Consider the following 15,706-nt stretch of genomic DNA (forward strand, 5'->3'; position numbering starts at 1 on the left):
TGCATACCAGGAAAGGGGGGTGAGGGAACTATGCATACAAGGAAATGGGGGGGTGAGTGGACCATGCATACCAGGATTGGGGGGTGAGGGGACCATGCATACCAGGAAAGGGTTGTGAGGGGACCATGCATACCAGGATTGGGGGGTGAGGGGACCATGCATACCAGGATTGGGGGGTGAGGGGACCATGCATACCAGGATAGGGGGTTGAGGGGACCATGCATACCAGGATTGGGGGGTGAGGGGACCATGCATACCAAGAAAGGGGGGTGAGGGGACCATGCATACCAGGATTTGGGGGTGAGGGGACCATGCATACCCCGAAAGGGGGGTAAGAGGACCATGCACACCAGGAAAGAGGGGTGAGAGGACCATGCATTCCAGGATTGGGGGGCGAGGGGACCATGGACCATGCATACCAGGAAAGAGAGGTGAGAGGAACAGGCATACCAGGATTGGGGGGTGAGAGGACCATGCATTCCAGGATTGGGGGGTCAGGGGACCATGCATACCAGGATAGGGGGTTGAGGGGTAGCATGCATATCAGGATTGGGGGTGAGAGAACCATACATATCAGGATTGGGGGTGAGAACCATACATATCAGGATTGGGGGGTGCAAAAAATAAACTGCATATATATTCTAGAATACCCGATGCGTTAGAATCGGGCCACCAACTAGTAATAAATAAGCTTGCATAATGAGATGTGTTGGTGCTTGGTAAATGTGTGCTTTTTCCTTTCCATAGCATTTTTGTAGCCACAGGTCTTCTGTGCTTATAGATAAAAAAACCATTCTTGCAAAACAATTTCAGCAATGATTTTGTGCCATGTTATTTGGCATCTGATGAGTATATTGCAACAGTGCATGCTTTTAATTATATGAAGATATGCAGTCTTGGATTCCAAAATACCTTTCAGTCCACCATAATCAAATGGAAAAAATATTTTTGGTGTGGTATTTAATATACTCTATGGGGCAAATTAATCAAGACTGGTATAGCGCACACCAATCTACCTGATATAGAGAGTGCAGCACACCACTTAATGAATTTAGCGCCTCTTCTGAGTGACTGGAGTAGCATTTCTGGGATGGTGCACACCAGTGACTGGAGTTGCATTTGTGGTATAATTTCAGCATGCTCTTACCCTCTGGTCAATCAGGGAACTATACCTAGGACCTAGGTTAAGTTGTCGCCAGAAAGACTGCCTTGCCATGTACTGGCTATTGGGCACTCTGCAGTGAGGGCGTTATGTATGTCCAGAGTCTCAGGCAGGAAATACACACATACACCTCCGTTCCGTCACTACCAGGGTTTCCCAAATCCCCCAGAATACTTTGCTGCCACCAGTTCCTGCTGCACTTTTCCGTCTTGATTGTCAGGCCTGCTTGGTGGATGCGCCCAAGCACCCCATGGAGATGCTGAAGGTGGAACTGAAGATGGCAATGTCATCCAGTTACGCCACCATGCACCTCTAGTCCCTGAAGTAGGTGGTTGACAATCCACTGGAATGTGGCAGGGGCATTCTTCATGCCAAAAGGCATGACCGTGGACTCGTATAGTCCGAAAGGGGTGATAAAGGCGGACTTCTCCTGTTCCTCGGGGCTCAGGGAAATCTGCCAATATTCCCGACTCAGCTCCTCGATGCGTGCATTGGGTGCGCATCGGAGGCTGTTATGGCGTTGAGCCCCCTGTAGTCCACACAGAACCGGGTGGTCCAATCCTTCTTTAGGTGAGGCCCACGTGCTCTTGGACCGCTTAATCACTGCCAGCTGTAACATCTCATCGATCTCCTGGCGCATTATGTGCTGCACCTCGTCCAAGATCCGATAGGATGTCTGCCGTAGTGGGGCACGATTCCCGCTGTCCACCTCGTGGTCTGCTACCTCAGTCCTTCCAGGTCTGTTGGTAAACACAGCCCGGAATGGTTCCAGCGTGGCTCACAACTACGACCGCTGGTGTGCGGATAGCAAGGCGTTACCTCCACATCCTCTATGGACCCGCCGGCCTTAGCTTGGACCAGCATGTCCAGGAGGGGGTCTTCCTCCCCGTCCTCGGGCAGGTTGCAGGCCGGTAGGACGCAGGCTCCACGTTCTTGATGAGCTTTCATCATATTGACGTGGAAGGCCTTGCGCCTACCCCAAGCGTGGTCCAGAGTGACCATGTAGATGACTGGGTTGAGCTCTGGGTGTACAACGTACGGGCCTTCCCAGGCCGCCTGAAGCTTATCCTTTGGTACTGGGACCAGCACCCACAGGTTAATCTGGGTGACAGGGACAATGTCCTCAGAAATAAGAATACAGATAATAAATGGTAAATGTTTAAGAACATCCTAAATAGATACTGTAAGCGGTATATACCTTGTGGGAATATAAGAACAAGAAATAGGAAAAACCCAATGTGGCTAAACAAAGAAGTAAGAGGGGCAATTAACAGTAAAAAGAAAGCATTTAAACTACTAAAGCAGGATGGCACTGTTGAAGCTCTAAGAAACTATAGGGGGAAAAATACTTTATCTAAAAAAACTAATTAAAGCTGCCAATAATGAAACAGAGAAGCACATTGCTAAGGAGAGTAAGGCTAATCCCAAACTGTTCAACTATATCAATAGTAAAAGAATCATAAGTGAAAGTGTGGGCCCCTTAAAAAAATGTGAGGAAAGAATGATTGTAGATGACGAGGAAAAAGCTAATATATTAAACACCTTCTCCACGGTATTCACAGTGGAAAATGAAATGCAAGGTGAAATGCAGGTGAAATGAGAGACAAAGGGTCACCAATCTTACCCAAAAAGAGGTGGGAAAACAGTTAAATAAGATTAAAATAGATAAATCTCCGGGTCCAGATGGCATACACCCACGAGTACTAAGAGAACTAAGTAATGTAATAGACAAGCCATTATTTCTTATATTTAGGGACTCTATAGCGATGGGGTCTGTTCTGCAGGATTGGCGCATAGCAAATATTGTTCCAATATTCAAAAAGGGCTCTAAAAGTGAACCTGGAAATTATACGCCAGTAAGTTTAACCTCTATTGTTGATAAAATATTTGAAGGGTTTCTGAGGGATGTTATTCTGGATTATCTCAATGAGAATAACTGTTTAACTCCATATCAGCATGGATTTATCAGGAATCGCTCATGTCAAACCAATCTAATCAGTTTTTATGAAGAGGTAAGCTCTAGACTGGACCAAGGTGAGTCATTGGACTTGGAATATCTTGATTTTTCCAAAGCATTTGGTACCATGCCACGCAAGAGGTTGGTACACAAAATGAGAATGTTGGGATACCGCAGGGGTCGGTGTTGGGACCTATTCTCTTCAATATATTTATTAACGATGTGGTTGAAGGTTTACACAGTAAAATATCGATATTTTCAGATGATACAAAACTATGTTAAGCAGTCACTACAAGAGAAGATAGTATTCTGCCACAGATGGATCTGGATAAGTTGGAAACTTGGGCCGAAAGGTGGCAGATGCGGTTTAACAATGATAAATGTAAGGTTATGCACATGGCAAGAAGGAATCAATATCATCATTACACACTGAACAGGAAACCACTGGGTAAATCTGACATGGAGAAGGATTTGGGGATCCTAGTTAATGATAAACTTACCTGGAGCAACCAGTGCCAGACAGAGACTGCCAAGGCAAACAGGATCATGGAGTGCATTAAAAGAGGTCTAGATACACATGATGAGAGCATTATACTGCCTCTGTACAAATCCCTGGTGAGACAGCACATGGAGTACTGTGTACAGTTTTGAGCACCGGTGCTCAGGAAGGATATAATGGAACTAGAGCGAAAACAAAAGGAGGGCAACAAAATTAATAAAGAGGATGGGGAAACTACAATACCCAGAGAGATTAGCAAAATTAGGATTTTTTAGTCTAGAAAAAAGACTTCTGAGGGGTGATCTAATAACCATGTATAATTATATAAGGGGACAATACAAATATCTCTCCAAGGATCTGTTTATACCGAGGAGTGTGACGGTCACAAGGGGTAATTAACTGTGTCTGGAGGAGAGGTTTTTCCACCAACATAGAAGAGGATTCTTTACTGTTAGGGCAGTGAGAATCTGAAATTCCTTGTATCTTACAGTTATTAGGTTCTTTAGAAGTACGTAGATCTGGGGATTTATGCTGACGGAATATAGGCTGACCTCGATGGACAAATGTCTTTTTTCAGCCTTGCTCACTATGTTTTTGTTACCTTCTGACCCACCAGTGCTTCTGGACAGCCTGGGCCTGTACCATGTTGTCATGTACCAACTGTTAGGAATCTGGTTTCTACAATACCTATGCAGGAACACAGATCCTCACATTTGTCTCCAGAGGCTAAGTCCTTCGTCCCTTCTTCTGAGCATGCTCATGGGATGAGCTCCCATTGGACTTCAGGAGTCAGGTGCTCAGGTCCTGCTCCTGATTCCATTGGTTATGCTCAGGGCTCTGGAGATTTCCGGCAGGTCCCGTACGCTATAAAAAGTGCGCATGGCCATTCGGCCATGTGCTAGTATTTCATACTGCTGCTGTGTGTATGGTGACGTTTGCTTGGACTGGTGACTGACTCATTAAATATCCCCTTCCTTTGTTATTACGCATGTGTGAGTGTTTTGGTCAGCCAGGAGCAGTGCTAGCGCCAGCGCACTCAAGATTCAGCCACTTCAGCAGCTAAGCGTCCTGCATTGCGCCAGCGTTTTTGCAGCGCCTTGCCACCGGCTCTATTCTTGCCATGCGGCATTTGCAGCACAGTGTGCGTTTTCTGTTGCAGCCTCACTGTACCAGACGTCTAAACGGTAGGTCTAGACGGAGCCTGTCCCGCCTGTCTGGGCGACTCCTGTGACCGTATACCGCGTCTGTGTCTCTGAGTTCTGTGAGGTTAAAACAGACTCAGTGTTTTGTTTATGCATTTATGCTTGCAGCTCTGTGGGTGAAACAGTCTGCTTCTGCATATGGTCATGCTTGCAGCTCTGTGAGTGCAACAGAGTTTGCTTTTTGTGCACTAGGTGCAGCAAAAACCTGTGCACATTACCGCCTTAAGTGATCTGCCTCTCTCAGCAGCGGTTTTGTCATCTACCGCACGGTGGACCCCGAGCGGTGAACGCACTTTATTTTAATTTTATTTAGTGCGTTCCACCGCTCATAACACCAACTGTGTCAAGGTCTGCATCTTGTCACGGAAGCGAATGGCATACTCCACAATGGACACTTCTAAAGGGCTCGGCTCTTCTTCCCAGGATTCCCTTACCAACCCAAGGGGTCCCGGACTCGCCTGCCGTACAGGAGCTCGAAAGGGGAAAACCCCGTCGAGGCCTGCGGAACCTCTCGGTAATCGAATAGAAGGTGTGGGAGGTACCGCTCCCGGTCGCATCTTTGGGTCTCAACCAGAATTTTTAGCATCTGTTTGAAGGTACCATTGAAGCACTCACACAAACCATTGGTTTGGGGGTGATAAGCGATCGATACCAGACGCTTCACCTGCATTTTCTTACAGAGAGCCTCCATTAGGCGAGACATAAATTGAGTCCTCTGGTCGGTAAGCATCCCCCTGGGAAATCCTACTCGTGAAAAGATGGACAACAGGGCATCTGCCACATTATGAACCCTAGTTGAGGACAGAGCCACTGCCTCCAGGTACCGGGTAGCATAGTCTACCACAGTAAAGATGAAACACTTTCCAGAGCTGCTGGGTATGGCCAGTGGTCCCACAATGTCCACAGAAATCCTCTGGAAAGGCTCCTCTATCACTTGCAGAGAGTTCAGGGGAGCCTTGCGAGCAGGCCCTGACTTTCCCACTCTTTGACAGGTGATAAAAGAGCGGCAGTAGTTTGTTACATCTGTCCCCAATTTGGGCCAATAGAAGTGTTAAGACAGCCGGCCTTAGTTTTGCTGATCCCCAAGTGTCTAGAGAGTAGAATCTCATGGGCAATCCGTAACAACTCACCCCTAAATTGGTAGTGGATGACCAGTTGTCTTTTCCTCATCCGCTCCTTTTGTGATTTACTGGGAACTGTCTCCAGGTGCAACATCCCTTGTTCCCAGAATACCCTCTCCTTATCAGTTTCGGAGGTGGGCTTCTCAGCAACGTTTCTCAAGGTCTCCAGGCTAGCATCTGACTGCAGAGCAGCCTGGAACTCCTGGCTGGTGGCAGCCAGAAGTGACATCAAGATCCCTTCCTCATGGGACCTGCTCTGGGTCCGCCTCTGGTTTATCCATCCCTCTGACTGAGGACGGTCCAGAAGGCAGTGCATTACGTGCATTTTGGGCACTCTGACTGCGGGTGAGAGCGGCTACGTAGGCCGTCTCCGCGGGGTTACCACAAATCCATCAACCGGTGCGACTGTGGGTACTACCTCCCCATCCACCATTACCTCAAGAGCAGTGCTATATATGCGGCAGATACCTTTTTCTGTGGCACTGGTCAGTTGCACGGCATCACCTTCTTTGTGGTTCCCGTGCCTCTCCCCATTTCCCTTAGCACTGTAATTTGCTCTTGTTAGGGATTCCTCATCCAGTTCACCCCACAGCGCAACGTGACTGAGTACTCCTGCACCTGCAGACACATCATTATCAGGTAAAGCATGCATATTTACATCAGCATCATCAACATTAGCATCAACATTACCCTCAGTATCAGATCGGGGAGGGGTGTCAGGGACATATTAAGCGAACATCCTCCCCAAATCAGTCCCCAACAGAACCTGTGTGGCAAGTTTTTGGACAACCCCACTTCCTTCACCCTGCTCCCAGCACCCCAATCTATGAAAACCCAGACCTTGGCAAGGGGCAGCAGACGCCCTCAATCCTGGTGACAGTCAGGGTTTTTCCCGGAATAATCTCTTCAGGGGTCACCAGTTCGGGTCAGATGAGGGTTCGTTCGGCCCCAGTGCCCTTAAGGCCTATAGCAACATGGTTCCCCACGGTGACTTTCTGCCAATTTTCACAGGCCATCCCACCCGCCCCACCCACAAAAAGAACTGCTGCATTAGGACCTGAGGCCTTGGCTGGGGGGGTTCTTCTTCTGCTTCTCCAGACAAGTGGTGCTGAGATGTACTGTCCAATTGCAGAAATAACACTTGAGAGGATCGGATGTAGGCCTGGCGTTGGCAAAGGGGACGAGGCCTCCGGTAGCAGGGGTACTGGGGTTGGTTGATGGCTTACCCCCTTTCCAGCTGGCGGAGAGCGACTTCCGCATCTCCGGTTTATGGTTGGCCTCATAGGTGTCAGCGATGTACTCTGCTTTGTCCGCATGTTTTGACTCCCGGTCCATCACAAACTGTCGCACCTCAGCTGGATAAAGATGTAGGAACTGATCTTTTATCATCAGGTCCCGCAGCTGCTCAAAGGTGGTCACTGACAGTCCTTGGACCCACTGATCAAAGAGTCCATGCACCACATCGCTGTAACTGTCTTGTGGGCCACGTTGGAGGTTCCAAAACTTTTTATGGGTAACCTCAGGAGTCAGTTGGTACTTTTTTTTTTCAGGGCCAGCTTGATGGCCGCATAGTTTCCATCTTGGTCTTGAGGATGAGAAACAAACATCTCCAGAGCTTTTCCTTTGAGCCCTGGGAATATCAGGCCCATTGGTTCTCAGGCACCTGGTACTGTCTGCAGGCTTTTTCAAATCCCCTCAAAAGTCCCCATCCTTTTCCATAACTTGAAAGTGCTCTGGCCGAGGTTTAGAAGTCGTGGCATTATTGGACTCACAGCTCTGTGTGGTATATGGTACTGCCCCGAGTCGGGCCATCTGCAGTTGATGGTCTCTCCAAGCTTGGGCCTCCCGTTCAGTTCTCTCGGGCTCTCGCTCTTGGAACTGCAGGATCAGCTTCAGACGTTCCTCATGATCGTCTGCGTTCTCCAAAACTTCTTGCGCAGGGTCCTTGAAAGAACCATGCAAGATTTTAGTGAGAGGAATGATTGCTCAAACCAGGTCACTAATGCTCTACGATCCCACCGTTGTGCCACCAATATGTCAGGGACTTACTTGTCTATCCCACTCTCAGTTCCGGTTCAGAGCTTGCAGCTCTCTGGCGCCCCCCCCCCTACCCTCAGGTCAGTCAGGGAACTACACCTAGGATAAGTCGTCACCAGAAAAGCTGTCTTGTCATGTACTGGCTATTGGGCACTCTGCATTGAGGGTGATATGTATATCCCCAGTCTCAGGCAGGAAATACACACATAAACCTCCGTACCATCACTGCCAGGTTCTCCCAACTCCCCCGAACACTTTGCTGCCACCAGCTCCTCATTTGACATTAAAACCAATATCGGGTCAGGAGCCCACCCACAAGATAGTGTAGTTTAGTGAGGAGGACGTGGTGGTTCATTCATGCTTACAAAAATACAAAAGATATTGCAAAAGGAAACAAAGTACACTATATACAACAGTTACAAAAAAAAGAGGATTAAAAAAAGAACTTACTACATCTCAGTCACTGGCATGATTCGTTGGTGAGGGGAGGGGAGTTCCCAAGGACAAAGATTCAGTCCACAGCATGGATGGTAGATAGCTGTCTTCCCCAGGTCTGAACACACTCCTGATTGAGCATCTGAGATTTATAACTTTGCCCAAATCCAAGGGACTCCCCCCAAGCTGACATCTCTTGGTAGGCTGGGTATGCCCCTTTTAGACAGTTATTAAAAACTTCGAGTTGCTATATCTCCGGCTGGGGAGCTCGCAGAGCGACAACAGAGGTATCATATGTTTGCTTACGAATTTCTCTTTCATTTAAGGCCAAACATCATGCGTCTATGTATGACTGGGATGCATATACCCTTTTCTTAGTTTCTGGTGGACACACAAGCTACAAAACGCTGCTGTGTGTAGCTTTAATTATGCCGATCATGAAAATATAGGTTTCCTGTCTCTGGGATTATTGTGTATTATTAAATTTATCTGAAATAAAGGAACATTTAAATCCTTGGCGGGAAGAACTGGATTTAACTAGTCATGAGTATTGGCTAGCTGCTGTGAGGAATGGAGGGAGGGAAGAGGGGGATAGAATTACACAGGCAGACTGAATGGGCTGGCATCTGCGAGGGGGATGTTTGTGAGCTGTACCTGCACATGGGGTTTGTGTTTGCACTGCTCTGGATGGATGCTTTGGTTATTTACGTCATAACTCATATTTGCGCCATAACTCATATTTTCCTGGCATATATTAAACACATTCACCATGAATTTGGCACAAAAAAAGTAATTAATTATATAAAAAATAAAAGTAACTTCAAAGAACTTCAAATATGATTTGGACCAAAGTTTTCTAATTGATGTGTGCAGCATTTCTGCTAACAATTGTACAATTATTTGTTCCCTTCAGCTGCAACCTACAGAAAGAATCAGCTGCAGAAACCCAGTCTGTATGGAATAATCTGCGTCGCACCCCAATTCGCCAAGAGAAAAGGGTGCATTTTAATTTAGAGACTGTAAATACTAAGGATTGTTTATGTGAAAATGGACAACCCTGTAACACAAAGGAGCTGGAACTGAAAGAATTGGAGTTGAAAATAGAAGGCATGAAGGATCAATTGAGAGCTGCCCTGGCGAGAAAAAGTGAGCTGATGGTCATCCTGCAGCCTCCATGTAACCACATGCAGCCAAAAACCGAGGGAGACAGATGATACAGTGTTTGGCTGACGTATTTGGTATAGTCAAATGCTCTACCTCAGAGCTTACAGTGAGGAGTATCGGCAGTTCATGACTGATGGTTTGTTGCATAAGGCACAATAATGAAATTGTCAAAGATACTTACTCCCTAAGAACTTTGTGCAATGTGTAAGCCAGCAGATGAACACCATGCAAGCAATCAATGTATTACAAAAAATCATATTATCTTGTTTCGGGAGAATTAAAATATTCCATTTGTCTTGTTTATTGTACAAATGACGCCATGTTTGTGTCTTTTATTTTTAAGTCTTCCTTTATAAAAAGTTATTTTCTTTTTATTGAAAAACAGACACAAAGTCATTGCAGTATATAATGGCACAAACCTGTGAGAGCATCCTACTGTACTAACATTGCACCAAGAACTTAAAGGCATGTCCCTTCCTGATCTGTTTTCTTGTAATGGTGCGATCTTTTTTCGGCATCATTTTGTATTTTGAATCGTTTAGATCAGGGGTGGGCAATTCATTTTCCCAAGGGTCCACAAGAGAGATTGTTGTGGAGGGCCAAACCAATAGGCTGAAATAAATTCTGCTCAATATTAATATTAACATATTAATTATAAATATTTTATATTAATATTAATTGTATCACTTAATATTAAACAGAATTAAGTATGTTGACATCCTCCTATATACCGTATGAGCCTCCATACAGCCCTCCTATATAATGTATGAGCCCACACAAAGGACCTATATACTATAAGAGCACACACATAGCCTCCTATATACAGTATAAGCCCCCACATAGCTTCCTATATACAGTATGAGCCTCACATAGCCTCCTATATGCAGTATGAGCCTGCAAATAGCCTCCTATATACAGCATGAACCCCCACATAGACTTCCATATACAGCATGAGCCCAAATATAGCCTCCCATTTACAACATGGCCTCCCATATTCATTTATTTATTTATTTTACTCACTTATATAGCACCATTAATTCCACAGTGCATTACAGACATTTTTTACACTGTCCCCATTGTGGCTCACAATCTAATCTCTCTATCAATATGTTATTGGAGTGTGGGAGAAAACCAAAGTACCCGAAGAAAACCCTACCATAAACAGCATGAGCCCCCACATAGTTTCCTATAAACAGTATGATCCTCAACATAGCCTCCTATGTACATTATAGGTCCCCACATAGCCTCCTCTATACATCATGAGCCCCACATAGCCTCTCATATACAGCACAAGCTCCACATAGCCTCTAATATACAATATGAGCCCCACATTACCTCCCATAAATAGCATGAGCCCCAAATAGCCTCCCATATATGTTATGAACCTCCTATATGAATCTTGAGCCCCCACATAGCCTCCATCTATGCAGCATGAGCCCCACATAACCTCCCATATACAGTATGAACCCCACATAGTCTCCAATATACATTGTGAGCACCACATAGCCTGCTGTATACAGTATGAGCCCAACACAGCCTCATATGTACTTAAAATATTCCTTGCACATGAAAAAATAACACATACAGTTGTGTGAAAAATGTTATCCCTCTTCCAGATTACCTATTCTTTTGCATGTTTGTCAGACATAAATGTTGCAGATCATCAAACAAATGTAAATATTAGAGAAAGATAACACAAGTAAACACAAAATGCAGTTTTTAAATGAAGGTCTTTATTATTAATGGAAAAAGAAATCCAGACCTACAGGGCCCTGTGTGAAAAACATAAATTATCTGCTGTGTATCACATCTTTAGGAAGCTGAGTTTAAATTCCCTAGCCCCACCTTGGTCTGATTATTGCCATACCTGTTCTCAATCAAGAAATCACTTAAATAGGACCTACCTGACAAAGTTGTGCATGTACAATCGCCGCCTGGCTTATGTTATAGCCAAGATCCAGCTATCACAGCCAGGGGCAGTTCCCACACTGCCCCTGGTTGCTTAATCCCTGAATGCCAGAATCAATAGTGATTGCTGGATTTAGAAGGCTAGGAGAGAGAGGGGGCTCCATCTCCCACCCAATCGTCACCCGATTCCCTTACAAACAGGAAATCCCTGCATGCGTTCAGGTTGTCTAACAGCTGCAAATCATGCAGCTGCGGATACACACACATAATCTACAAGCATGCCCAAGATACTCGGAGAACACTCAAGCATGCTCGGAAATCTCAAGTAACAAGCACCCTCGCTCTTCACAAGATCAGACATATCCTGTTTAATTTTTGAAAGAGGGCTCTGAAAGTCACAATTTTTTTTCATGGCCATCAGGCGGCTCTCACTGTTTCTAGAGGACCAACAGGCGGCCCTTACTATTGTTAGAGGGCCAGCAGGGTGGCACTCAGTATTGTCAAAGGCCAATCAGGCAGCCCTGTTATGATTCGGTCACCGAGGAGGATTACAGGAAATTAGCTAAGCAACCAGGAAACCAGAAAGGTTGGCAACTTAGCGGATTGCAGACCCCTAAACCTAACAACACAACTAGCATTAGCCGTGTGACATGCCTACGATGCCCTAGACACCTTGCCACAGCCAAAGAGTTAATTAAGCCTAAAGCAAGAAAGGGGAAAGCTAAACTGCCCCGGAGCAGAACCCCAAAGGAATAGATAGCCCCCAAACATACATTGACGGTGAGACAAGATGAAAACACAAATGCCATCACTAATTTATCTATCTGAAGTGATCAAATTTTCTTTTTCGTATTAATTTTGAAACTTGGAGTATGAAAGTTTGAAACTTGGAGGGCCAGCAGAAGGTCCTCACAAATTATACAGGGTCAGCAGGCTGCCCCCACTAATTTTAGAGGGCCAGCAGACAGCGACCACTATTTTTAGAGGGCCAGCAGGCATCTTGTTGCCACATGAGACCAAGATAGAGTTTTTGGTAATGCACATCATTCTATTGTTTACTGTAAATGTAATGAGGCCTACAAATAAAATAAAACAGTAGTTACAGTCAAATATGGTGGAGGTGCAAAAATATTTTGGGGTTGTTTTGCTGCCATTGGAACTGGGTGCCTTGACTGTGTGCAAGGCATCATGAAATGTGAAGATTACCAAAGGATTTTGTGTCGCAAGTGTCAGAAACCTGGGTTTGCATTCTAGGTCATGGGTCTTCCAGAAGGACAATGACCAAAAACATACTTCAAGAAGCACACAGAAATGGATGGAAACAAAGCACTGGAGAGTTCAGAAGTGGCAATTCCAGCTCTAGTACCGTAAAGTCTCCCACCACTTCCTCTTACATACAGATGCTACAGAGAAACTGTGAATGGACACATTAAATCAGGTAATTTTGCCTGCTTTGATGAATTCCAGAGTACAGATTACCGTAAAAAACATGAATTTGTCAACGAGTAGAAAAAAGTAGAAGCAAGAATTATAATTTATAAGACAGTACTCCCTGACTAGATACCTGTAATATGCTGTCCCTACTGCGATGCTCACCCAACACAAATTGCAGATAAGAGGGTTATTATTAGGGAATAGGGGTTATTATTAGGGAATAGGGACTGTTATTTCATCAACCCTGCTGGGGCACATAGTGGAGCATTTCGTATCTACTCAGCTTGATATGGAGAACACTAGGAACTTCTATACTTACTGTACAAAGTTTCCCATCATGTCTATGAAATCCTGTATGCAGCGTGAGAACTCCCTATTAGTGATGAGCGAATAGATTTGGCAATATTCGTTACCTACACAAATAGTACCCTATTTGGGCTATTTGTTATTCGGCGAGGAATTAGCTATTCGCCTCAGTATATTCGAGTGACCAGCCCAGCATGCTGGCCTTAGAGTGTCATAGGGGATATTCCATCCCTGCCGGCGCCATCTTGCGCACATTGCATGCGGAAACAGCGTAGTGAGAGCTTAGTATCAGCATAGGTTGAGTGAAAGCAGCGTATAGGGAGAGTTTCAGAGTCAAAAAAAACTCTTTTAAGAGCTGCTTAGAGTGAAGATTAGTTCTCTTTTAGGTTTAGAAAGCGTAAGGAGAAATTTAATACCAAGGAGAGGGAAAGGCAGGCAGGGTGTTAACATTGCAAGTACATGCTGCATATCTCTGCTAGGTTGCATTGCGTATAGTGTAGGATAGGAACAGATTGTAGAGTAGGGACAGAAAGGCAGGGTGTCATATCCAGTACCAGCATAAAATAAACAGCTTTTTTACAGGTAAATAGTATTCCTTAGTACCAGCATATACTAAATAGCTTTTTTAGGAGCTAGATAATATTCCTCACCAATTGCTGAAATAGCGTATATTTATCTAGCAGTAGTGCATAAAGCCTGCTCACAAACGCATGCATCACTATTTACCAGTAATTTATCCGAGTCTGCTGTTGGCATGTGTATTAAAGCCAATATCCAAAAAAAATGACTCTGCTATTGGTGAAATAGCGTATATATATATATACACTCACTGGCCACTTTATTAGGTACACCATGCTAGTAAGGGGTTGGACCCCCTTTTGCCTTCAGAACTGCCTCAATTCTTCGTGGCAGAGATTCAACAAGGTGCTGGAAGCATTCCTCAGAGATTTTGGACCATATTGACATGATGGCATCACACAGTTGGCGCAGATTTGTCGGCTGCACATCCCTGATGCGAATCTCCCGTTCCACCACATCCCAAAGATGCTCTATTGGATTGAGATCTGGTGACTGAGGAGGCCATTTGAGTACAGTAAACTCATTGTCATGTTCAAGAAACCAATCTGAGATGATTCGAGCTTTATGACATGGCGCATTATCCTGCTGAAAGTAGCCATCAGATGTTGGGTACATTGTGGTCATAAAGGGATGGACATGGTCAGCAACAATACTCAGGTAGGCTGTGGCGTTGCAACGATGCTCAATTGGTACCAAGGGGCCCAACGAGTGCCCAGAAAAAATTCCCCACACGATGACACCACCACCACCAGCCTGAACCGTTGATACAAGGCAGGATGGATCCATGCTTTCATGTTGTTTACGCCAAATTCTGACCCTACCATCCGAATGTCGCAGCAGAAATCGAGACTCATCAGACCAGGCAACGTTTTTCCAATCTTCTACTGTCCAATTTCGATGAGCTTGTGCAAATTTTAGCCTCAGTTTCCTGTTCTTAGCTGAGAGGAATGGTACCCAGTGTGGTCTTCTGCTGCTGTAGCCCATCTGCCTCAAAGTTCGACGCACTGTGCGTTCAGAGATGCTCTTCTGCCTACCTTGGTTGTAACGGGTGGCAATTTGAGTCACTGTTGCCTTTCTATCAGCTCGAACCAGTCTGCCCATTCTCCTCTGACCTCTGGCATCAACATGGCATTTCCGGCCACAGAACTGCCGCTCACTGGATTTTTTTTCTTTTTCGGACCATTCTCTGAAAACCCTAGAGATGGTTGTGCGTGAAAATCCCAGTAGATCAGCAGTTTCTGAAATTCTCAGACCAGCCCTTCTGGCACCAACAATCATGCCACGTTCAAAGGCACTCAAATCACCTTTCTTCCCCATACTGATGCTCGGTTTGAACTGCAGGAGATTGTCTTGACCATGTCTACATGCCTAAATGCACTGAGTTGCCGCCATGTGATTGGCTGATTAGAAATTAAGTCTTAACACACAGTTGGACAGGTGTACCTAATAAAGTGGCCAGTGAGTGTATATATATATATATCCAGCAGTTGTGCAACTGGCATAAAGCCTACTGACATACGCAATCGTCACTATTTACCAGTAATTTACCGGAGTCTGATGTTGGCATGTGTAATAAAGGCGATATCCCCCCAAAATTACTATGGTATTGATGATAGCGGATATTTTTGTAGCAGATGTGCGACTGGTGTAAAGCATGCTGACATATGCAAAAGGCAGTAATTTACCTGAGTCCGCTGTTGGCATGTGTAACAAAGGCGATGTAAAAAAAAATAATTCTGCTATTGGTGAAATAGCATACATTTATCTACCAGTTGTGCGACTGGTGTAAAGCATGCTGACATGCAGTGGGGAAAAAAAATATTTAATCAGCCACCAATCGTGCAAGTTCTCCCACTTACAAAGATGAGTGAGGCCTGTAATTGACATCATAGGTAGACCACA

At 45.2% G+C, this 15,706-nt stretch overlaps 1 protein-coding gene across 1 annotated transcript in view; it reads left to right on the forward strand.

Moving 5' to 3' along the window:
- Nucleotides 1-9,867, forward strand: part of GRIN3B (glutamate ionotropic receptor NMDA type subunit 3B) — a 205,238-nt gene extending 195,371 nt beyond the window's left edge. The window contains exon 8 of the mRNA XM_073547024.1: nt 9,327-9,867. Coding sequence (XP_073403125.1) covers nt 9,327-9,627 — 301 coding nt within the window. The 3' untranslated portion in view covers nt 9,628-9,867. The remainder of the gene's footprint in view (nt 1-9,326) is intronic.
- The last annotated feature ends 5,839 nt before the right edge of the window (nt 9,868-15,706 follow it).

Source organism: Dendrobates tinctorius, unplaced genomic scaffold, assembly GCF_039654945.1.
Source record: "Dendrobates tinctorius isolate UK_male_01 unplaced genomic scaffold, ASM3965494v1 ptg000011l, whole genome shotgun sequence".
Lineage (NCBI taxonomy): Eukaryota > Metazoa > Chordata > Amphibia > Anura > Dendrobatidae > Dendrobates > Dendrobates tinctorius.